General features: G+C 41.9%; 1 protein-coding gene across 1 annotated transcript in view; it reads right to left on the reverse strand.

The window, feature by feature from the left end:
• Positions 1-27,066, reverse strand: part of LOC126298331 (dynein axonemal heavy chain 7-like) — a 1,150,327-nt gene that overhangs the window by 579,248 nt on the left and 544,013 nt on the right. Inside the window, exon 31 of the mRNA XM_049989626.1 lies at positions 18,666-18,822. Coding sequence (XP_049845583.1) covers positions 18,666-18,822 — 157 coding nt within the window. The remainder of the gene's footprint in view (positions 1-18,665; positions 18,823-27,066) is intronic.

The following is a 27,066-nucleotide window of genomic DNA, read 5'->3' on the forward strand; positions in this document are numbered from 1 at the left end:
AATACGACGACACTGCGCACGTAATCGTTTATAATTGATACAATTCGCCACTGTAGGGTGGCATTTAAAGGTGCGTAAAGCACATCGACGAGCACGTAAGGCGTCTCTACATGCTGCAGTCCACCAGGGGACCGGTACGCGGCGTGGAGAAGAAGTAGTGTGACGGATGGAATATTCAGCAGCAGTGAGAATGACTTCCGTGAGGTGTGCGGCCTGACTATCGCAGCTTGTGAAGGTTTGATCCTGAAAGTTCGCCCTGGAAGAGAAGAGCCCCCAGTCTGCTTTGGAGATGTTCCAACTAGTTGAGCACGGAGAGGGGGTATGATGCAGGAGATGGATAACACACGGGAAGTGGTCGCTCGAATATGTATCAGAAAGCGCATACCACTCAAACCGGCGTGCAAGTTGGGTAGTACATACAGAGAGGTCTAAGTGGGAATAGGTGTGAGAGGTGTCTGAAAGGAAAGTAGGGGCGCCAGTATTGAGGCAGGAAAGATTGAGCTGGTTGAAAACGTCTGCTAACAGAGAGCCCTTAGGACAGGATGCTGGAGAGCCCCAAAGAGGATGGTGAGAATTGAAGTCTCCAGTTAACAAAAATGGTGCAGGTAGCTGAGCAATAATTTACAGCATGTCTGCCCTGATAACGGCAGACGACGATGGAGTGTAAATGGTACAAATGGAAAATGTAAAAGTGGAGAGAGTAATGCGGACTGCAACTGCCTGCAGGCCGGTGTGCAATGTGATGGGATCATAGTAGATATCATCCCGGACCAGCAACATAACCCCTCCATGAGCCGGAATACCTGCCACAGGGGGTAAGTCAAAACGCACAGAGTTGTAGTGTGCCAAGGCAATTTGATCGCATGGGCGTAGCTTCGTTTCCTGGAGGGCTACGACGAGTGGACGGTGCAAGCGGAGCAGCAGTTTCAAGTCCTCACGGTTGGAGCGAATGCTGCGAATATTCCAGTGAATAAGTGCCATCGTGAGAAGAAGAAGATGCAAGAAGGGGTCATCTCGAAGGCCGCTGAGGGCCCAGTTTCGAGCGAGCACTGCCGCCGCTAGCAGGAGGCGGACAGTCATCGTCCATTTGTTCTATAGGTTCATCGGCCATCTTGTGAAGATGGCCGGGAGGGGGAACTTCCTCCGCTGGTGAACGGCCAGATGTTCGGCTACCAGCGGTGCGGCCAGGCGAAACGGATGACGGCCTGGGGCGGCAACCGCTGGGTGGCGCAGGAGGAGAAATGAGCCGCGGCGGGGAAGGAGAACTGTGCTTCCTATGAGCCTTCTTGGAAGGTCGTTTTGTGGAAGGATTGGTCGATGGCTGAGGGTTCGAGGTACGTAGAAGGTCTGCACGAGACGGTTCCTTCTTGAAGGCCCGTGCATTTGACTTCTGGGTCTTCGTTCTGGCAGAAGCTGATAAAGGTGCTTGTGTCGGGGGGGCGACGGGAGGAAGAGGAGACGTCGACCGGGCGATCTTAGCACTGGCCGAACGGACGACCGTAGTGCTGAAGGTCAGATCGCATGTCTGCGTTGCCACCTCCCTGGTAGTCCGAGGAGAGGCGAGGACAGTACTGTACGTCCCCGCTGGGAGCAACGTGGGCTTCCTACTAGCAAATAGCTTGCGAGCAGCCGAGGTGGAGACTTTCTCTTTGACCCGAATTTCTTGGATACAGCGTTCTTCCTTGTAGATGGGACAGTCACGGGAGGACGCTGCATGGTCACCGTGACAGTTCACACAACGAGGAGACGGAGGTGGACAGTCACCCTCATGGGCATCCCTGCCACAAGTCACACATGTAGCCGCATTGGAACAAGACTGGCAAGTGTGATTAAAACGCTGACACTGGTAGCAGCGCGTAGGTGTCGGGACATAGGGGCGAACAGAAATAACCTCGTAGCCCGCTTTGATGCGCGACAGCAGCTGAACACTGTGAAACTACACTTTTTCATGACCCTATGGACAGCCGTCACGCCCTGCTCAGCGAGGAAAGACTGAATCTCCTCGTCAGTCAATCCGTCGAGTGATCTAGTATATACCACACCACGAGACGAATTCAAAGTGCGGTAAGCCTCCACCCGGACAGGGAACGTGTACAGGAGTGTGGCCCGAAGCATTTTTTGTGCCTGGTAGGCGCTCTCAGTTTCTAGTAACAAGGTACCATTACGCAACCTGGTACAAGACTTGACAGATCCGGCTATGGCATCTACGCCCTTCTGGATAACGAAAGGATTGACAGAGGAAAATCCTCAGATCGAGAAACTACGAGGAACTGTGGGGCAGCCGGTAGTACTTTTGTCACTGGTGGCTGGTCAAGTTTCCGTTTGTGGGCAGAAGTCGAGAGAGAAAAAGAAGAAGAAGAGAAATCCATTGCGGAGGAATCCCCCATGATTACCAGCGTCTCCGATGGCGCGCTCCTTCCTTGTGGGGACCCTCTCAGAGGGCACTCCCGCCTTAGGTGATTGTTCACACCTCAGGTCACACCTTCCGAGAAACGGACAGATGGACCAATCGGCATGGTGGGAAGGTGTCAGCTCAGGCAATCACCCCTCCCTTGGCCTGGCCTTTACCAGGGGGTACGTGCGTGCCTTATTTGTCTACCCAGGGCGGGGAATTACGCGTTACCCCGTCACCGGCTATGCGTGCGAACTCGTGGGTCAGCCTTCAGGCACGCACAGGGGGGAAGGAAGAAGAGGAAAAAGAAAGGAGAGAGGAAAAGAAAGGACAGTCTCAAACGCCGAAGCGGAGACCAGAGAAGGAGAAGAAGGCAAGAAGAAGAAGGCAAGGAGAAGAAGGCAAGGAGAAGAGTAAGTAAGACAGTGAGATGGAGAAGAACAAAGAAAGGAACCAACCAAAGGAAGGAAGAAACCAGAAGAAGTGAAAAACCAAAATGAACGCAAATATAGGTCGTGAAACCGTCCGTCTCTGGACGCAGGCGCTAACTACCCCCTTGAGGGGGAGGGACTCCTTTTAGTCGCCTCTTACGACAGGCAGGAATACCGCGGGCCTATTCTAACCCCCGAACCCGTAGGGGGGACATTGAAAATGGGCCCATATTCTGCTGGTACTCAAATTGGCAAATTGGACATCTGTTGTTATGTTCTACATTTGTTTAGTACTCCCAGGGGAAGTCAGTCAACTCTTGATGACTAGGAAGTGAGATAAAGTCCAAATAACACAAACCTCAAAAAAAAAGTCCTTTTGTCATGACTGATCATGATATATTTAGTCTGTGTTTCTGCAACTACTACAGAATCAAATTGTTTATAAGCTTCATAATAGTTTACAGCAATCGTCCTGACATTTTTTTTTGGAGAGGATTCATGTCAGAGAGAATTATTAATGTCTTTTTATTGTGTAATGCTATTGATGTGACAGTTTAATTGTGGTTTAAGGTAGAGCATACTCTGTGTGTGAGCATACTTTGTGGATAATGTGGAACATTACAGTACACAAGGAAAAATCGTGTAAATGTTACGGCCGATGGTGGCTTAACAACTGCTGATTCCTTTTAAAATAAAGAAAACCATTCCCATTGCCATAGGAACCACACCCAACAGCTGTGAAACATCAACCATGGCTGAGTTTATCTATCATAGATTTCCAAAGCTTATATGGGTTTGTTTACATAGGTTCCCAAGCTGGTGATAAATCTGTACAAGTGTCAGAGGCCAAAGCTAGAAGAGGTCTCTTGTATGATTTTTATTTATTTATGTATTTATCATATTCAAGATATCACTCTTGTGCAGACGATCTTTTTTTTTAATTGCTGTAAAAATGGGCCAAAAACAGCGTTTGGCATTTTTTATAAAGTCAACTTCATTCTCAGTTTTTAAACCACTGTAAAGCAATACGAGAATGAAATTTTAAATACAAATACCTTCTATTGGTAAGTTAGCATCTGCAAAGTTCCAGGTGTATCCCACAGTTCCAGAGGTATAAGAAACTAAGCTTCATATTTTTCGGCCGACTTTGTATCAGATTATCCATTTGCAAATTGCTCAGTAGGTCTGTTTATTATTTCACCTAAGGGAGTGCTGAAAGCCGTAAAAGATGGCCTACTTTTCTTCCTTTCAAGAAAATATTGCCAAAGATATTACCTCAAAGTTGCCAAAAATTCATGGGTACAGTGTTGATAACTGGAATGTTCACGCAGAATTTCAGTAAAATCCATGGTGGTCATGTGAGAACTTTTTCTGGAATTAGACTATCTGACATGGAATGGCCCTATTTTTGTAATTTGTATCAGTAATTAATTTCTTCAGTGATCGTTGACAGCTGCGTAGAGTGGCTACGCTGTTTGCGTGCTTGGACACTTAGGTGTTTGCGTGTGTGTTGTTAGCTTACGTTCGTTTAAGTTGTGTGTGTGGAAGTCTACGGACCAATGACCTCAGCAGTTTGGTCCCGTAGGAAATAACATACTTTTTTTTAGCACTGATAAAGAACACAATTTCATAGAACCTGTGAAACCTGTAGAGCCCTGATATTCTATAACAACAGAACTTGTTTTATATACAAATTAAGGATATTTTTCATAATTTGTTGACTGCATAGTTCTATTTAGCACCACAAATGACAGTGTGTGTTGTAGCAATAATTTTTATTTGAAGTGGCCCACTTTTCTTTCTACAGGGACAGGAAGTTTAAATAAAAAGGGAAGAGTGTAGCATTCATGCTGGAGGCCATAGTTCCTGGTTTCCAAATGATCAGCTCAATAATGGCACAGATTTAGTACCAAACGGCAAGCTGAAGAACTTGATTTGGATTACTGAATCAGGGAAATACCAGTTCTTGCCACTAATGGCACATACTTATTATCAAAAGGCAAGATTATTGAAGTACTTTATTTTCTTAATTCAATCAGGATATACCAATTCTTAGTTTTGTTTGTTCCATCTGTTCTTAGAAGCTTTGTTTTTGTACAGCTGATGTGGTGAAAACAGGAAAGAGGGCAGAAGTTAAAGATTCCTCATGTTTGGCTTATAGTGAATACAATGTTGCTAATTTTTGACTTTGTCTTCTTGATTGATGGTTCATCAGACAGCAGCAAAAGGAGCAAGAGAGAACATAGTTGAAAGGGAAACAATGGAAAGACAAGTGTTATGTTGTTACTATTACTAATATTACTATTATGACTTGTTATTTATATTATTACTGGAAATAATAATTAAATTAATGACAGGATTTTCCAAGCAAAGCATGCTTGTCTTTTTTCTTGTAGAAATTGAAGGAATCCTACAGAGATTTGGCTGAAAAGGTGCTGAAATACAAGCTAGATTAATGAAGTTACAATCTTCTGGGTTATTAGGCCATGTCCTATTTCTACTAAAATGATCGATGTTTTGGCCACTCTGCTGGGATCTTCCTCAGGATCTTCTGGTGTCCACTACTGGTAGAACACATGCACGAGTGTTCTAGCAGTAGTGGACACCAGAATATCCTGAGGAAGATCTGGTCAAAATGATGATCATTTTAGGAGAACTATGAGGTGGCCTAGTAACCCAGAAGATTTTAACTTCAGTGACAATGGCCGTGAAAGCCTGCATAATTAGATTAATGAAGCTTGGACCTGACCCAACTTGTGCTGACAGAAATGTCATAACAAGTTAACCCATGCAAACAGGCAGGATATTTTTGAAGGTTTGGCGGATGGGAGATCATAGTAGGCAGTGAGAATTCATCTACAGACGTGTGAGAAATATTAGAAGAAAACTGATCTGAAATGTGACTGAATCAAGAAGAAAAATTTCGAGACTATTGTCTAAGAGTGGATACGAATAACAATAAGCTGTGTCAGAAAATGTTATGCATACCCTCTCTGTTACATTATGGGGGTGAGGACTGCTATGAAAAAACTGGCAGCAGATAGAATCGTTAAGTGATGTAAGAGGAAAGTGTTCCAAAAGGGGAATACAAAAGAACATGAAATGAAGGAGTCAGTATGAGGGCTTATAAACAATTTTCTTTGTGTAGTAACATTACACAAGGAAAGAAACAAGCAGAAAACAATTTGATGACAACTTGAACATTGAAAAGATTCACAAACTGCACTGGGAATGGATCATGGGAAGTAAATCTCTCCCTGAATTGGGCAACATTAAGGCAATAAGCTACACTGATACATTTCAGCCTAAAAAAGATAACTGTGGATTGCGCAAACTCTATGCAAGTTGTTCTGGGGAGGAGACAGCAAAGTTGGCAGACAAATAGACCTCTCACATTGCAGACAAAGCTATTGTCAGGAACCTGAAAGAAAAACAGTCGCTTCAATCTAAGAAAAGACTGTTATTAATTGTCCCATGCTTCTCATTTTGCAGTGAGCCTTTATTACTACAAACAGTAATATTCCACCTTCAGTTTCACAGTTGACATGGAAAACAAGGAAGGACAGTGCTGTTCTGCATGATACAATTGTCTCTCATGGTCCAAATGAAACAACCAGCGTTTTTACCATTTCACAGGTGGAAGATGATAAAGGTGGCAAAACATTGAAACTGTACTTGGACAGCTGTGTATAGCAAAATAGGAAATACCTATTTGCTGTGTTTGTCATTGCATCTATTAAATCTATTAAGTTTGTAATATGAATCACACATTGCCTTCTATAACAGGGGTGCTCCCAGAATGAAGGTGATTCAGTGCATGCTCTGACCGTAAGAAGAACCAATCTGTGTACATTCTGGATCAGTATGTCACCTTAAGTATATCACCGGCAAGCCATACATAGTTAATGAAATGAGTCAGGACATGTATATGATTCCAAGAAAGTGGGTCAGAAGCAACAGTGGATGTACACCACCAGTAAAAATAAAAGTATGTGGAGTAAAGTATGGGAAACAGCTGTCTTATGAGGATGACCATATGAAGTGTACTTACAGTATACGTAGCAGTAAGAAGCAAAGTGTATCTTTTGACCAGAAGCAACCCAGAGGAAGGCAACTCTCATTGTGTGACATTCTTGAATAGGTATATCATAGGTTCCTGCCAGTCGGCAAACGGAAGTTGACTCTCTTGTTCTTACGCTATAGCAAGTGCATCCCAGCTGCATATCAGTTTTATCAAAGCCTAGTTTCAACACAAACCAGTACACCAGAACTGCAGATGGTGATGTATCCAGGTAAAGATAAATGTGAAGCAGATATTTTTCCTGCTTGTTATTTGGACAATTAAACAACCATACAAACATTTTTGTATTTCTTAGAAAGAAGTCACTAATAGTTTGTACGGCAGAAGAAAGAAAATAGTTGAAAAACGTAAAGGGATCATCACACACAAACTTTAAAATTAAGAATCTTAACTTGGAACACAACCATGGGAGGTAAAACAGAAAAAGAAGAATAAAAAGGACGACATGTGGAAATACTACTAAGTATGCAATGAACTGTGGATAAAGCCCAAACAACAGGCATTACATACATTGATCAAAAATGATAGTTCATTGAGAATGGCTAGTTTCTAGGTGAAATCTAGATCTGCCAGTAAAATCTAGAAAGGACGACTGATAGCTGAACTCTATTAGTTACAAGAAAAATAGCTCATAAACCTTAAAAAGAATCAGGAACCATAGACAGAAAACATCTTACATAACAAAAAAATTGAAAGTTTTCTAAGATATCCTGACCATATATAAAATAAATTTTGTGTGTTCAAAAATTTAGATGTAGTGAACCTATTGTACATCCACTCCAAAAACAAAGTTCCATCTACTGCTTGTATGTAAGAATGCTGATAAAATACATAAGCCAAAACATTATGACTACTGCCGACTGTGACGTTACATGCCACCTGGTGTCGTTGCAGGCATGTGACGCAGTAAAGTATGTAAGCGGAGAGGACGTGGACAGGAATCACCCTAGCAAGATACAGGCTACAAAGGGGAAATCCATGAAGATAAGCAACTTTGACAAAGGGCAAATCATTATTAACCCAGAGCCTATGACCGAGTATCTTGAAGGTGACAAAGCCGGTCGAATGTCAACATGCTACTGTGTGAGCATCTACGGAAAGAGGTATGAATACAGTGAAACCACCATCAGGTGCCAATTGTTGCATGTCCATGACTCTTCACAGAACATGACGTTGGAAGGCTTGTCTGATCTGTAAAGTAGGATAGACAGTGTTCTGTGGCATCTCTGCCGAAAGAGCACAATGATGGTGCATGCACGAGTATTTCAGAACACACTATTCATCGCACATTGTTGAACATGGAGCTCCATAGCAGACCACCCTTACTTCTTCATACGTTGACCCAACGACATAATCTGTTAATATTGCAGTGGGCGCAGGACCACCGAGATTTGATCATTTATCAGTGAAAATGTGTGGGCTATTTGGGTGAGTCACATATTTTGTTACGCTAGGTCACTGGTCACCTCCACAAATGCCATCATCGAGGTAAATGGTGGCTCGAAATGTGCAGCACACCATGCAAGCATGCTGGTGGGAGAGGTATGGGAGGCATGGTCCTGCACTTGCGTGGGACCTGTGGCAGTAATGAAAGACATGCTTACAGCTGTGAATCATTTGTATCCCTTCATGCCTGATATCTTCTTTCACGGCAGTGTCATCTTTCAACAGTCTACATGTCCATATATCAGTATCAGAACCGTGCTGCAGTGGATTAAAGAGCAATATAGTGCACTCGTGTTGATGTCTTGGTGACCAAATTTGCCTGATGTAAATCCTATGGAACCCATCTGGTTCACTATTGGGTGCCTTCACTGCATATGCAAATCAGCAGTCCATTATTTATGTGAAATACATGTCCTGTGTGTAGACATCTAGCATAGACATGTAATGCCATCTGCCTCTACAAACGTACCAGTAAACTGCCAGAACCCTGTTGGGCAGACTCACTGATGTACAGGGTGATTGTAATTAAGGTTAAACTTTCGAACCACTGTAGAAATAACACTACTGGTCAGAAAGATGTCAGATTGCAACAGCATATATCGGAGGAGGGGGAAAACGGATGGCAGAAGAAAAATATTTAAGAAATGTAGCAATAGGTGGTGCTGTAAGCATCATAATTTAATAGTGGTAGACTACAAATCACGAATGAATCATACAACAATGCCTATGGTGTACATTTGACATTAAACTGTACTACTCAGTGTGCATGGGTGTAAAGGTGTGATACTGTTAGTTACATAAGCCCATCCACCATGGCAAGGTCATATCACATCGGATGGTAAAAATCAGTTTTGTAATTGTCCTGAGGCCAAAAACTGCATAAAAAAACATCAATCACATTTCTTTAATTTTCCGGAGGCAAAAACCCGCATGAAAAGTATCAAACTGAAATCGGATTATCAATTTCCATGTGACTGGTGCAAAACATTTTCAATATGCTGTCCACTGTTTTCTGCAACAAGTTGAAATCATGAAACAGCATGTTCCACAACTGATAGAAGTTGTGCCTTCAATGCAGCTAAGTTTGCACTAGGAATACTAAACACATCGTCTTTCAGATAGCCCCACAGCCAGAAGTCACATGGATTAAGATCAGGTGATCGGGACGGCCAGGCTGTAGGGAAATTGCGGCCGATAATTCTAGTAGTTCCAAAATGGCACTTCAGCAGCTGTTTAACCAGATTTGCAATGTGCGGAGGTGTGCCATCTTGCGTAAAAATGATCACTTCCACATTGTTAGTGAGCTGGAATGACACGGTTGTGCAAAAGACACTCATAGTGCTTACCAGTGATGGTACAGGTAACAGGACTGGAAGCACCTGTCTCTTCGAAAAAAAAATGGCCCTGTGGTAAATGGTGCCATAAACCTGCACCACACAGTGATCTTTTCAGGATGAAGTGGTACTGGTTTATTTGCATGTGAATTTTCTGTTGCCCATATTTGACAATTCTGTGTATTGACATATCCTGTCGAAGGGAAGTGGGCTTCGTCAGTCCACAAAATCTTTCATGGCGAATCATTGTCCACCTCCATTTGAGCAAGAAATTCTAAAGCAAAGGTCTCTCTTGCTGGCAGGTCAACACGAAGCAACTCGTGCACATGGGTAACTTTTAATGGATAGCAAAGAAAGATATTTGGATTTTATGTGCTGTGCTCACAGGTATGTCCAATGTTTGGGCAATTCTCCATGCACTACACGTTTGCACACCACCACTCATCCCCTCCTGCATTGCTGTGGCCACTGCTTCTACTGACGTCGAATCAGTTCGTTTCCTCCCTCTACCAGGTTGCACACCAAAAGAACCCATATTTTCGAATTTACGAATTATTTTCTCCAGGATCATGGCAGTCATTGGACCAATGCCTTTTTTATAACCCTAAAGCATCTGGAACTTCCACAGAAGAGAAGAGAGCCGCCAGTTGGAAGGAGCGCACCATTGCAGGTGCTGGCAATCATGGGGTACTTTCTCGCAATGAGTCAATCATCTTCCAAATCAACGTCTATGAAACATAAACGTAATGATGCTAATGATTCAAAGACCCTTGCCACACCACCATGCTTCCTCGTGGTCTCACGTACTGAAGATGGTCAGTCCTTCGCCACGGAAAATCCGTTTATTATTCAGAAACATGTTGATTCAGTTGCTGGCCCTGTAAAATCCTGCTCTCATTGACGGAATGGCACTTGGCTTTTGGAGACTACTTCTGTTTCTGAAGCACAACAACGGCTTGCTTCTCCATGGCTACTCTGTTTGTGTCAAGGGCCATAGAACTCGAATTCTTCTCGTAGTGTAATTTACACCAGGCTGTTCGACAGTCTAACCAAGGCCAAAATCCAATCTTACCTATTTGATCAGGGTGTCATTGCTGTCCATTGTGCAATTAAAAAGGTAGGTTCCTCCTCAGTGCCCACACACTCTTTTCCCTACCTTTGATAGGGTGGTACTGTCAAAGCTTAAAGCAGGCTATGAAATTATCACAGTCCGGCCATACATTCTGAACCCAATATGCTGCTACCTGCGTCATCGTTTCAACTGCACTAGAGCGTCTTGTCAACACCCAGCCTGTGGTAGGGGTGCAGAAGGGTGATTGTGCACCTCCCCGCTGTACCAACTGCAATGGCGGCCATGCCGCTTCCTATCGGGATTGTCCTGTGTTTCTTGATGAGCTGGCTGTCCAAGAGATCTGGGTAAGGGAAAGAGTGCCTTACCTTGTCGTTAACAAGGTACTGGCTAGCTGCAAACCCTGTGCTGTCCTGTCTGGCACCTATAGTTCTTTTATTGTTACCCTTCGGTCCGAGGACATGGCCACGCAGACATGTGACCTCAAATTCAGCTCTGAGGTTGTAAAATTGCCCAGTGTCAAGGTAGCACCGCCATCCCCTGTGCAGCTGTGCAACAAACCATCAAACTCTCGCCTCAAGGGGAGAAACCGCCAGCTACACAACCGGTAGGCTGGAAAGGACAGGAGTAGTACTTCCGTGTGGACAACCTCTGTCCCTCCAGCCAACCAACACCAGAGTCTTCCTCTAACTGCAGAGGCTTCAAGAAATCCAACAAAGGCAAATTATCTTCTTCGTCAACTCAAAGATCCTCTTCAACCATGTCGCCACGTGCTACCTTAGCCCGGCTGACCTCTGTATCGCTGGTGCACACTGCCAACCGTTTTTCAGTGTTGGACTCCATGGACCGACCGCACAAGCAAGCCGATGGTTCTGTGGACACCTTGGAGCAGGATACTCCTGCTTCTGTGCCCTGTAGTAGCGACTCTACACCGGCTGTCACTAAGCAGTCGCTGAGTTTTGACACCTCTACATTTCATCATCATGACTCTCCTCCAATGGAACATTCGCGGCCTTCAGTCCCACAAAAAGTATTAATGGCTGCTTTTAGCATCGCAGCATCCCCTTGTACTTCGCCATCAGGAAACAAAATTGTGCTCTCACGACCGCTTTGAGCTTTCACATTACTTATTGATTCATTTTGCCCTTCCCCTTAAGGGTGGCATTCCATTTCATGTGGGCGTCATGCTGCTCATACGGAATGGCATTTATAGTCAGCCCATCTCCCTGACTACCCATCTTCAAGCTGTTGCATTTCGCCTTTTCCTTCTCCACCTGACTTTTCCCTCTGTACCATTTATGTCCCTTTGTCATTCGATGTCACCAGGGCAGACTTACCTCAGCTTATTGGGCAGCTACCTCCCCCATTTTTGCTACTTGATGACTTTAATGTGCATCATCCCCTTTGGAGTTCCCAGGACCTGTCTGGGAGGTGTCCTATTGGTCGACCTTCTTAACAAACTTAACCTCTTCTGCCTTATCACTGGAGCACCCACTTTCCTTCCCAACTCTTCTTATGCCTCTTCCCATTAGGACCTATCCTTCTGCACTGCCCAGCTTGCCCATCATACTGAGTGGTCCATTCTGACACTTGCTCGAGTAACTATTTCCCGTGTGCTATCAGTTTGCTGACTCCTACCCTATCCGCATGCACGCCCAAATGGCAGCTTTACTCCTCCCTTGCGACCTTCGAAGAACAAGAAATCCCCAGTTGTGATGACCAGGTGGGATATCTCACAAATGTTATTGTTACTGCTGCAGAACATACCATTCCTCACACTTCCTCTTTACCACGTCGTGTCTCAGTGCTTTGGTCGACTGAGGCAGGCTGTGACACAATTTGCACACAGAGACTTCTCTCTGTGTTTTTAACAGTCATCCTATGCTGGCAAACTCCGTTCATTATAAAAAGGTGCATGCAAAGTGTCATCACATTCTTCAAGATAGCAAAAGAACTAGCTCGATTTCATTCACTAGTTCTTTTAACAGTTCCACCCCTTCCTCTGTTGTGGGGGACAACCTCCAACGGCTCTCTGGGACTATGATCCATTCCCCAATTTCCAGCCTGACGGTAGCAGACAATCTTATAGTGGACCCTATTGCTATATCCAACACCTTGGGCCACCATTTTGCGGAAGTTTAGACCTCTTCCCACTATCACCCTGCCTTCCTCTATAGGAAAGAATGCAGAGGAGGCCTTGGCGGTACCCTTAACTTCTCAGAGTCATGAGTGTTACAATGCCACCTTTACTATGCTCTGTTCATCCTGATCCTCTGCGCCAGGTCCAGACACCATCCACATTCAGATGTTGCAGCACCTTTCTCTTGCAGGCAAGCACTTTCTGCTTAACACATACAACCACGTCTGGGCAGAGGGCACATTTCCCAGACACTGGTGTGAAGCCACTGTCATACCAATACCTAACCCTGGTAAGGACAAAAACCTTCCTTCTAGCTACCACCCCATCTCTTTAACCAGCTGCGTTTGCAAGGTGATGGAATGTATGATTCTTGCCCAGCTGGTACGGTGGCTTGAGTCGTTTAATTTACTGAAGAATGCACAGTGTGTATTTCGAGTGTGATGTTCTACAGTTGACCATCTCATTACTTTGTTCACCTATGTCTGCGGTAATACCAGACTGGCCATGTTTTTTGATCTGGAGAAGGGCTACGATACCTGCTGGAGAACTTGTATCCTCCGTACTATTTATATGTGAGGCTTCTGTGGCCGCCTGCCACGTTTCCCTCAGGAATTCTTAAAATATCGTGTTTTCAAGGTGCATGTGGGTTCTGCCTTGTCGGACACCTTTATCCAGGAGAACGGTGTGCCTTAGGGTTTTGTCCTGAGTGTCATCCTCTTTGGTATCACCATTAACCATATTGTGGCCTGTCTCCCACCAGGCATCTCCGGCTCCCATTTTCTTGACGATTTTGCGATCTATTGCAGTTCTCCACAGACCTGTCTCACTGAGCAGTGTCTTCAACGATGTCATTATAGTCTTTACTCCTGGGGCGTCGACAATGGCTTTCGGTTTTCCACTGAGAAAACTGTTTGTATGACTTTCTGGCGACGCAAATGGTTTGGCCTGTTGCCCTTCAAGTCCCTGAAACCCTTTGATGATTCTGTTGCTCATTAATACACTCCTGGAAATTGAAATAAGAACACCGTGAATTCATTGTCCCAGGAAGGGGAAACTTTATTGACACATACCTGGGGTCAGATACGTCACATGATCATACTGACAGAACCACAGGCACATAGACACAGGCAACAGAGCATGCACAATGTCGGCACTAGTACAGTGTATATCCACCTTTCGCAGCAATGCAGGCTGCTATTCTCCCATGGAGACGATCGTAGAGATGCTGGATGTAGTCCTGCGGAACGGCTTGCCATGCCATTTCCACCTGGCGCCTCAGTTGGACCAGCGTTCGTGATGGACGTGGAGACCGCATCAGACGACGCTTCATCCAGTCCCAAACATGCTCAATGGGGGACAGATCCAGAGATCTTGCTGGCCAGGGTAGTTGACTTACACCTTCTAGAGCACGTTGGGTGGCACAGGATACATGCAGACGTGCTTTGTCCTGTTGGAACAGCAAGTTCCCTTGCCGGTCTAGGAATGGTAGAACGATGGGCTCGATGACGGTTTGGATGTACCGTGCACTATTCAGTGTCCCCTCGACGATCACCAGAGGTGTACAGCCAGTGTAGGAGATCGCTCCCCACACCATGATGCCGGGTGTTGGCCCTGTGTGCCTCGGTCGTAGGCGGTCCTGATTGTGGCGCTCACCTGCACGGCGCCAAACACGCATACGACCATCATTGGTACCAAGGCAGAAGCGACTCTCATCGCTGAAGACGACACGTCTCCATTCGTCCCTCCATTCACGCCTGTCACGACACCACTGGAGGCGGGCTGCACGATGTTGGGGCGTGAGGGGAAGACGGCCTAACGGTGTGCGAGACCGTAGCGCAGCTTCATGGAGACGGTTGCGAATGGTCCTTGCCGATACCCCAGGAGCAACAGTGTCCCTAATTTGCTGGGAAGTGGCGGTGCGGTCCCCTACGGCACTGCATAGGATCCTACGGTCTTGGCGTGCATCCGTGCATCGCTGCGGTCCGGTCCCAGGTCGACGGGCACGTGCACCTTCCGCCGACCACTGGCGACAACATCGATGTACTGTGGAGACCTCACGCCCCACGTGTTGAGCAGTTCGGCGGTACGTCCACCCAGCTTCCCGCATGCCCACTATACTCCCTCGGTCAAAGTCCGTCAACTGCATATACGGGTCACGTCCACGCTGTCGCAGCATGCTACCATTGTTAAAGACTGCGATGGAGCTCCGTATGCCACGGCAAACTGGCTGACACTGACGGCGGCGGTGCACAAATGCTGCGCAGCTAGCGCCATTCGACGGCCAACACCGCAGTTCCTGGTGTGTCCGCTGTGCCGTGCGTGTGATCATTGCTTGTACAGCCCTCTCGCAGTGTCCGGAGCAAGTATGGTGGGTCTGACACACCGGTGTCAATGTGTTCTTTTTTCCATTTCCAGGAGTGTATAGGGCACGTCCCTCTTCTCTGTTACCTCCTGGTGTCTGCTTTTGGCACTTGGTATGGTGGCTTAACTTCACAGTACCTGCAACTTTACCAGGGGGTGTGAACCTTTCACCACCTTGGTTTCGTGAAGTGATCCATGTTAACCCTGGCCTTCATTCGCTTCCTAAGGACACTACTCCAGCCTCGGTCTATCACCTTTGTTTTCACGACCTTAGCATGGAACTTCGAAAATTGCTCTCGGACTGTATTGTGTGTGTGTGCTGAAAGCTCAAATGGATAGAAGTCTTTTTATTGTGGCTCTTTGCAACTCAACATCTACTGTATATGGTGAGTATGAATCTATTCTTTTCATATATTGTTGTAATTGGAAGTTTCAGTGATACATGGAATATTACATAGATGATTAAGCATATAGTACTTTGTATAAAACAGGCAACAAAGAGTTGAAGTCACTAAAAAGGATGGAATACTCATTCATGCCACTCAGAAAAATATGTTAAAGATTTAGAACTCTAAGTCTTAATCCTAGGCCCAATCATATTCTTGCATTTTGTCATTTCATCCTTTCTGTTAAAGTTATTAATTTGCAGGTAAAGACAGCTGCGGAGGTAAAAATATGGCTGTAGAGAGTGCTGTCAAAACTTTCATTAAAGTGTTAAAAGTGAATGGTTATCTGTAACGAGACTTCAAGAACAACATGAATAAAGCAGCGAGTGTCATTAGAATATTATTTTCCATGAATCAAAGACATGCAAAATTACGTAGCACATAAGAAGACAGGCACTACATGGACAAGTGGAACATGTGAAGGATAAAATCAAAGACCAGGCAGAACCCCTGGCATACCTTTTCAACAAATGCTTCAAGAACTGTGTTCTACGAAGGCAAAGGCAGCAATGTTGACCCAAACTCCTCTATAGGAATTACTCTGGTGAGCGTCATGTTTAAACTCTTCTCTAATTTCCTAATGTCAGTGCATTGATACTTGTTGGAGCTCAGCTGTGACATACAGAATGGAACTAATATGGACATACCTGAGGGTGAAAAACATCAAGAAACTAGATAATGTTAAATTAAGATTTGTAAAGAAAACTATCAGTCTCAAAGTTCACAAGAAATAGCTATACCTATGTAGTTGTGTAGGAATCTTTCATCATAGAAGATACTGGACAATGGTTCAATTTTCCATAGAGGCAAGCATGCAAAACAGACACCAAGGAGAGATAGAACAATGCAAGGGAGGTGTTGAAGGAAATTGTGGAAACAAATACGAGGAATTCAGGTACCTGGAAAGGACTGAACTTCGAACTCTGCCACCTGTGCACACATTTTTCAACCAATGGTTTCCACTGGAAGAAAGGGATCATATAACGAGCACATGGAGGACTGCATCTGTAAACTACACAAACTATTCCCCAAATAGCACTAAGTGAAGTGTGGAAATGGAACTCGGCCTCTATGCACATTAACAAAAGACTGATGAAAACATAACTCTAATGTAACTGTATGTGCACAACTTGTTTTATAAAGTTATTATTTTAATTGGCAGATCATGCAAATATTTATTATTAAAGGGAAGCCTACAGATTAGTTGTAAGAGCAAATAGGTCTGTGTATTTCACAGCTCACAGTAGCTCTCAATAAATGCAGATAAAACATTTGCAATGCACCTATATCCTATAGAAATAACTGTACAAAGCAGCTACAAACTGTGTGCCACCAAATTCCTTCGCCCATGAATGCAAGATGAATGTGTGAACTATATAAACAATAAATTAAGTATGGCGCCTTGTATTACATAAAATTTGACAGGATACACAACAGATTGTAAAAAAAGTATACTGTACACAGGTAGAATCATTGTTAAGGTACATAATTATATTTTGAGGGAACTTCTCTGCAAGTAGAAGATGTAGAAAATTAAGAACAATTAAAAATACATCTTATAGAAACAAACGTAAACCACTGTTTAAAGAAGGTACAAATGCTCAGGCTGATTTCCTTATTTTTCTTGGACGTCACAGCATTTGTGAAGATCATTATACAAATAGATAAGAGACCAGAGCCTTTTCACTAACCATGATATTCACATATGCAACACTAGGCAAAAATCTAAAACATTCACACACAAAAGCAAACAGGGATTAAGCTTTGCAGTAAATTAACAGATAATATTAAAGCGAAACAAAGTATTACACTGTACCTTCTAAACTTACAGTACAGGTGAAAGTTTAAGTGTTGTGTGTTAAGTATTTCTTGTATTATTACTAGAAAATGTACTCTGTGTGTGGGTGGGTGGATGGGTTCACAAAATTGTAAAAGTCATGTACCTACTCATTTAACAAACTACACTCTTATAAAAACGGAAATATCAGTTTTTCACAATATAATGTAATCTGATAGATAAAAAATCTCCTCACCAATTGGCAGCAGGACAAAATACATAAAAAAAGTTGCAGGCAGGTTGAAAGGGAAGGAAGAGGAATGATGGGGAAGGACTGGAGAGGTTTAGGAAAAGTGGTAGAGTTCGGAAGAGTCACTCATAGCCCTGTGGTGGGGGAGATTCACTGGACAGGATGAAAAGGAAAGGCCGTTGGCCACTGTTCTCCTGAGGAGCTGAAACATCTTAGTGCTTGAATAGGCAAAGTTTCCACTGTATATATGCAAGATGGTAGCATTCAGAAAGTGATACGAGGAGGGCAAAATACAATCACTGTATTCAAAACTACTGCTGTGAAAGGCTTAAGTGACACATTTAAAACATTTGTAGTGCTATTTGTTGTTCTTAATTTATTAAATATGTATTCCTAAAGCCATAAAGAAGTGTGTATGATGGATAACATGACTTGTCCTATATCTCATTGCACGTATGTATAGATAAACTGAGGACCAGTCAGTAACATTTTGTACTATACTAAATATTCATTATTTGTGCAAAATCTTGTTTCTTGCCTGCCAAAACTACAGCCGTCACAAGGTTCCTGGAAATATTAAATCAGTAGTCTGTATGCTGTCAGTAAATATTACAGGACTATTACATCTAAAATATCACTGTCAGGTAATTGAATGTAGTTTCCCATGTAACAAAAAAGAAAAAAAATACTGAAACTTGTGGAGTAATACAAATGGCTAGAATTGTTAGAGCAGAAAAAATTATACCAATTTGTATTGTTACACTTAGGAATTGTGTGTAATAGTAGTAGATCTGTGGGTGCATATGGAAAGCAAACATAAATGGACAAGTCACTCTGAGTGACCAGTGTCAGATGATTGGCATCTTTAAGAATATCTGAATATCTACACACGATATCTACAAATAGATAATGGAAAAAAACACACAAACATTAAATACCTGTCCTGAATTGTCTTTCAAATTGTCAAAGGTCTCTTTAAATCGTTCATTAAAGTTTTCTCCCACGCAAGACACAATTTTTTCAAACAGCCATGTCCTATCCTTCTGATCCACAAGACGATCATAGTAAACGCGAAGAACTTCATGCACCCATAACCTGCAGAAACCAATCACATATTGTAATTTTTAATTTAAAGTGATGAGCCACAGAAAATGTTTTTATTTAATAGATTTCATTGATACATGCATAATAATCTTATGAGGAACTGCATTTGCTGTTTGCACTGTCTGTATTTCAAATAAAACTTGGGAAAGTAAGTCAACGATTTCGGTAAGTTCAGGTATAACTATTTAACAGGTAAGTTTTTATTGGTGTGATGTTAGACAGCCACATCTGTAGAGGTTCTATGACAAAACTTAAGAAAATGTTTTCAGTTGATGAATACTTGTATTTCACACATTCTGCACTGAAGAAGAATGTTTCCAATAGAGCATCCAAACCCTAGATGTGAGTTTGTTATATAAAATTATGATTAATTACAATAGGCAACATTACAAAGCAGAAATAGTGACTGGACTTCAACTGTGTGACCAAACCACAATTTTCCACAAGTATATGTGATAGCAGGACTCAAAATGATCAGGTTATTGAAATATTTAGAAATTATTTGTAAAAGAAAGTCATGTGAGCAAATTTGTGGTACTGGAAGAATATTTAAGAAATTCAATATCTTTAGTGATATCTGCAATTAAGTCATTTTGATTCAACATTTCTGCTTCTTTGGCAAGATGCCAGCCATGTGACAAGTGTAGTTATAGTGCTTGTCAAAACGTATGTCTTAGATCATATTTTTAGTTGTATTTTTGTTTTCCCATTCTGAATACCTTTCGCACTATATCAAGCAAATATTGTGGTGGTCCTGGTGGGGGCTATCAAGAGATGGAATGACACTAGGCATGGTCTACAGCTCAACAGTTTTGGGAAAGGGGAGTTGGTGTAGTTGATTAGTGAGAGTATGGTGGGTAGGAGTGGGGCCACACATGGTTAAAGACCTGGTGTAATCGGTAGGAGAAATAGGTCTTCTTTTAGGATAAAACATAAGACTTTCAGCCTTTAAAAGTATCCCAAGCAACTTAGAGACTTGAGCACCATCTATGTGGGAAATGTACCACACTGAGTGTGCAATCACCGTGGAAATTTGCTCAGAATTATCTATTATTCATCAAAATTTGCATAACATTAAAAATAAAGATCACCTTGACTTAGTCTTTCAACTGCAGGGTAGTGTGCATTACAGAGCTCGGGTATAGAGATGAGTTGCAGCATATAGTGCTGTCATCATATGGCTGTGAAAGTTACTACTATAATAGGTTTCTCTTAAATGGTTTAAAGCTAGAGAAGATATGATTACAATTAATGTAGATAAACATTTTGAATTGTCAGCCATTGAAGTAACAGAAATAGCTCCTTCTAAGAAGCTAATTATTATGTGTTTACCTCTCACCTAGTGGTAATGTGGGCACTTTCTTCAACAACTTAACTGTGGTCATGTAAAGGGTATCTGCCCCCAAAACTAGCACAATAATATGTGGAGACATGAATATCAACACAGGTATTGAGGGTGAAATTAGTAATAACTTCCTAAAGATGGTGAGCACTTTTGTTGTGGCCCAAATAATACACACTGCTAGGAAGATTCAAAAAGTTCAGCTTCAATTTTGGACCAGGTATTTATGGATATTGACAGAGAAAATTGTAAAGTACTTACAAGAGATCTTGGCATTTTGCATCATTCCTGTCAGATGATAAAGCTTAGGACAGGATCAGTGAAACCTGTAAAACTACAGGCCTACAAAAGGTTTTTTTTGTCAGATCAGATCTGTACTTTTGCTAAAGGATTGGCATATCAAACCTGGAACACATTGATTATGGAAAGCAATGTAGGTGCCAAGTTCTCTAAATTTAGCACATTGTGTAATTTTTGAGGGGACATTTCCAAAAGTAGCCATTTCAACTGTAGCCGTTATGAAAAATAAATGGATAGCTGTGGGTATTAGAAAGTCTCCAGACTTTTAAATTTCTCAGGTCTCTGCAGAAACAATGTGCTAATCCACAGGTAATTTACTACTACTACTACTACTACTACTACTACTACTACTACAACTACTACAACTTAAATAAAGACATATGCAGAAGGGTACTGCTCATGGCAAAAAGATCATTGACTAATTAATACATAATGCAGAAAACAAAAGCAAAGTGGTGTAGGGTGTTGTAAAACAAGAAACTGGGAAATGGTACATACAATTATAACAACATATAAATCAAAGATGGGATAGGATAATGGAAAAATTTCAGAAATTTTGTAAATGATTACAGTATTTCTCTGATCTTACAGAGTTCTTACAGCCGTTTTTAAGACATGTAGCACCCTCATGAAGATGTTTCCTGTAACAGAATTTGCACTCCCAAACAATGGTTGTATGTCTGGCATGTCGGTAACAGTTATTCAACGGCTTGTGGCTCCCCACACGATTTTGACTGGAACTTGAGTCCTCAAGATGCCACGCTTCACTGATCAGTTGGCCCAAGAGACAACTGGCCCAAGACATTCTGGCTACCGTAGTAGAAAACAGAATTATGCGGAAACAGTGGGTGATGAGGAACTCACTTGCTAAACGTCTTAAGACAATGCCAATGGGAAACACACCTTTTCAGAGTGACAGGGTGTCTGAGACTGTGGAAATCAAGTTGCGTCATACCAGCTTGGACATTGTTTTGCCTAGAAAAAGCCAAGGACTTGACTGAAGTGCACCAAGCATCTGCCTGCATTACATCTTGGAGAACAAATAGTGAGTGAACCAGATACAAATTCGAATTACTGGTGGATACATCTACCTAGAACTACTACTCATTTTATGTGAATACATAGTACAAATCGCATGACAACCACCAGCATTCCTGGAAGTGAAACCAGACGAGGATAATGCTGTTTGCCAAGTGATTTCAGCAAAAGTGCAGAAATAAATAGCCACACATGCCCAAGGGGAGCTGGAGACCCCAATCAGTTGAACTTCGTCACCAAACAGATCCTTCTAAGCCGCCCCCCCCCCCCCCCCACAGTCTTGTGGCGCAGTTTATCATCATCCTCATGAGGGGAGAGTTTACAGCAGTGTGAAAACATAGGGGGGAGGGGGAAGGAACAGTATTATGGAAACCCCAAAGACACAACATATTACTATGTCTAATATGGTGTAGGAAACCTGCTGGCATTCAAAACAGCTTCCAGTCACCTCAGAATGGACAAATAAATGTCCTGTGTTCTTTCCAAGGGGAAAATATTCCTTTCTTTCTTCAAAACTGTGAAAAGTTCAATTAATGAATCTGGAGGTAATAATAATAATAATAATAATAATAATAATAATAATAATAATCTGTGGAGACCTGGGAAAAGAATAGGCCTCCGGTATGATCTGCCAGTCGTAAAAGGCGACGAAAAGAACAAACCACTAATAGGGCTAATTCCCCTTTTAGTGTGATTAGTTGGTTCAGGACAGAACTAATGAAGCCTCGGACAAGCGCTGTCATGGTCGAGGACGACGCTTGAACCGTATGCCCGTCCACAATGGTAACGACACTGCTAGCCACACGGCAAATGATTTAAATCCAAATAGAGGTGTTTTGCAGGATATGCTTCCTGCAACCACTCTAGAAAGAAAACAAAGGCAGAGGATGAGATGGTCAGATGAAGTTAACACCTCATGTTCTGTTATTACCAAGCAACAAACTTAGGAACCAACACAACTGGATACAGATCACAAGTATACAACATTTATTACCAGATACCCAGAATTAAAATTTTTAACAGAACAATGACTAGCTGATCAGATCCGTGTAATAATCAAAAATAACAGGATACCCCAGTCAGAATTAGAAAACATCAAACATCAAGTACAACAAATACTGGAACAAAATAATGTGCAATCAGAAGAAGAAGAAAATACAGTAATGGACTCGAACATCCCAGAGCAAACAAACGAAGAACACTCATCAATTAAACAATCAGAGGAAAACGAAATCTTAAGACAACCACCAGAACAAGCACGAATAGAACATGAAGTGACACACAGATATAGGAGAAAAATTTCAGTTGACATATATAGAATACAAAGACACAAATACAGACATTAGACCATTCTTGCATAGACCACCAAATAACCCTCAAGTTGAAACAACAACAACAACTATCAACAAAATCATACACAACAAAATAAATGAAAATACAACTATGGAAGAGTTACAACTACTGGTTTATATAGGAGCACTCACTACACTAAATATAGACACTAGGCAGAGATCAGAACCAACCGGTGCAAAGATGAAACCCAAAAAACCAGCATGGCAACACAGGCTACAGATCAGAATAGAAAAACTAAGAAAAGACATCAGACACCTAATACAATTTATAAGAAATGAAATATCAGACAAAAAACGAAAAAGGTTAGGTAAAATCTCACAGCAAGAAGCAATAGAGCAATTAGATGAAAAGAAACAAAAATTACAAGTATTGGCCAAACGACTTAGAAGATAAAAAAAAGTGAAAATAGAAGGAAACAAAACCAAACATTCAACACAAACCAAAAGAAATTTTACCAGACAATAGATAACACACACACACATTAAAATAGACACTCCACCAAATATAACAGACATGGAACACTTTTGGAGCAACATATGGTCAAACCCGGTACAACATAATAGACATGCACGGTGGATACAAGCAGAAACGGACACATACAAGATGATACCACAAATGCCAGAAATGATAATTTTGCAACATGAAGTCACCCGAGCAATTAATTGTACGCACAATTGGGAAGCCCCTGGAAATGATAAAATAGCAAATTTTTGGTTAAAGTAGTTCACCTCAACACATTCATATCTAACTAAATTATTTAACAATTACATTGCAGACCCATAAACATTCCCTGATACACTTACACATAGAATAACTTATCTGAAACCTAAAGATCAAGCAGACACAGCAAACCCAGCAAAATATCGCCCCATAACATGCCTACCAACAATATACAAAATATTAACTTCAGTCATTACACAGAAATTAATGACACATACAACACAGAACAAAATTATAAATGAAGAAGAAAAAGGCTGTTGCAAAGGAGCACGAGGATGTAAAGAGCAACTGATAATAGATACTGAGGTGACACATCAAGCAAAAACTAAACAAAGGTCGCTGCACTATGCATACATTGATTACCAAAAAGCTTTTGATAGTGTACCCCACTCATGGTTGCTACAGATATTGGAAATATACAAAGTAGATCCTAAATTGATACAGTTCCTAAACATAGTAATGAAAAATTGGAAAACCACACTTAATATCCAAACAAATTCAAATAATATCACATCACAGCCAATACAGATTAAGTGTGGAATATACCAAGGAGACTCATTGAGTCCTTTCTGGTTCTGTCTTGCTCTGAACCTACTATCCAACATGCTAAATAATACAAATTATGGATATAATATTACTGGAACATACCCACACAAAATCACACATTTGCTATACATGGATGATCTAAAACTACTGGCAGCAACCAACCAACAACTCAAACAATTACTAAAGATAACAGAAGTATTCAGCAATGATATAAATATGGCTTCTGGAATAGACAAATGTAAGAAAAATAGCAAAGTCAAGGGAAAACACACTAAACAAGAAAATTACATATTGGATAATCACAGTGGCTCAATAGAAGCAATGGAAAAAACAGATGCATATAAATATCTAGGATACAGACAAAAAATAGGAATGGATAATACAAATATTAAAGAAGAACTAAAAGAAAAATATAGACAAAGACTAACAAAAATACTGAAAACAGAATTGACAGCAAGAAAAAGACAAAATCTATAAATACTTATGCTATACCAATATTGACCTACTCTTGTGGAGTAGTGAAATGGAGTAACACAGACCTAGCAGCACTCAATACACTTACACGATCAAAATGCCACAAATATAGAATACATCACATACATTCAGCAACAGAAAGATTCACATTAAGCAGAAAGGAAGGAGGAAGGGGATTTATCGATATAAAAAACCGACATTATGGACAGGTAGACAATTTAAGAAAATTCTTTCTAGAACAAGCAGAAACTAGCAAAATACACAAAGCAATGACTTATATAAATACGTCGGCTACACCACTGCAATTTCATAACTACTTCTTCAACCCTTTAGATCACATAACATCAACAGATACGAAGAAAGTAAATTGGAAAAAGAAAACACTACATGGCAAGCACCCATATCATTCAACACAGCCACACATCGATCAATATGCATCCAACACATGGCTAAGAAAAGGCAATATATACAGTGAGGCGGAAGGATTCATGATTGCAATACAGGATCAAACAATAAACACCAGATATTACAGCAAGAATATTATTAAAGATCCCAATACCACAACAGATAAATGCAGGCTTTGCAAACAACAAATAGAAACAGTAGATCACATCACAAGCGGATATACAATACTAGCAAATACAGAATACACCAGAAGACAGGACAATGTAGCAAAACTAATACATCAACAACTTGCCACACAACACAAACTAATAAAACAACATGTTCCCACATACAAGTATGCACCACAGAATGTACTGGAGAATGATAAATACAAATTATACTGGAACAGAACCATAATAACAGATAAAACACCTCCACATAACAAACCTGATATCATACTCACCAATAAAAAGAAGCAATTAACACAACTAATCGAAATATCCATACCCAATACAACAAATATACAGAAGAAAACAGGAGAAAAAATTGAAAAATACATCCAACTGGCTGAGGAAGTCAAGGACATGTGGCATCAGGATAAAGTTGACATACCAATTATACTATCAACTACAAGAGTCATACCACACAATATCCACCAGTACATAAACCCAATACAGCTACATCCAAACGTACATATACAACTACAGAAATGTGTAATTATTGATACATGTTCAATTACCCGAAAGTTCCTAAATGCAATGTAACATATACCATACAGTTAAAAGGAAGTCACGCTTGGTCAAGGTCTGCGTCACTTCCCATTTTTAACCAGACCTAAGGTCTGAGAAAGGAAAGAAGATAATAATAATGAGCGTATGGCAGTGGTGGCAAGGAGACCCCTCACGGGGCCGTTCGGCTGCCACACCGCAAGTTCTTTAACGCCACTTCAGCGACTTCCGTGTGAATGAGGATGAAATGATGATGAAAGAGACACCCCACCAGGAGCGAGAATGCTACTGCAAGACCACGAACCGCGGACAATCTGTAGGTGGATTGTGACCACACATACTTCTCTCCAAAGTAGACCACAAAGGCTCATTAGTACTAAGATCTTGTGACTGTGGTGGCCATGGGAGATGCAACAGTTCGTCCTCGTGCTCACAAAACCGGTTCTGAACGATATGAACTGTGTGAACAGCGGCCACGTCGTCATGTAACACGGTATCGCCGCTGGGGAACAAACTTTGTAGTATATGGTGGTCCTTATCAGCCAAAATGGTCACATTACCCTTGGCTCTAATGCAACCCTGCAGAGTTACCACAGGGCGCATGGACCCCTTAATATGGCAACCCAAAACATCACCAAACCTCTGCCATATTTCACTCTTGGAACATAGATTCGGTCAGAAGTTGAAAACACTGTGAAACAAGACTCATTTGACCAAATGACTTTCTTCCATTGCTCCATAGTCAGTGTTTGACTTCAGCACCACATTCTTGTTACAGGCATTTGCGTCACTGGTCTTGGAACTCCAGCTTGCCCTGAAATTCTCTTCTGATGGAGCTCTCGTGTTGATTAAGTACTTGCAGTGTTCGTGAGTGCAACATACTGTTCTGCATTGACTTTTACAGCTGTTGTCCACTTAGGTTTCATCATAATCCTCATCAATGACAATCTGTCACGATGACTCAAGACACATTTTCGGCCACATAAATCTTCGCTACAGTGCGTCTTGTAACATGAAGTATTTTCTCTGACTTGTTTATGGAAGCAGTTACCATACAGGCACCAAGCGCAAATTGTTCACGTTCGAATTCCCTTGGCGCTGACATAATGCGCTCACAACTACACAGAACCCTGTTCTGACCATCATGGAAACTAGATATGCACTGAGGACATTGCACAGGTGCCGTTCATGGTCAAATACAACATCACAACTTGCAGGCTTGGCCAGAATCTGCATTTATGTTCGAGCTTCCATTTTTTGTGGTGTTTTCATGTTTTTTTCTAACCCCTGTAATGGCTGTCAAGGATCCCTGGTATACAGAGAACATAATGTCTGTCAATCTGCTTTCTG

This window comes from Schistocerca gregaria, chromosome X (assembly GCF_023897955.1).
Source record: "Schistocerca gregaria isolate iqSchGreg1 chromosome X, iqSchGreg1.2, whole genome shotgun sequence".
NCBI classification, from domain to species: Eukaryota; Metazoa; Arthropoda; class Insecta; order Orthoptera; family Acrididae; genus Schistocerca; species Schistocerca gregaria.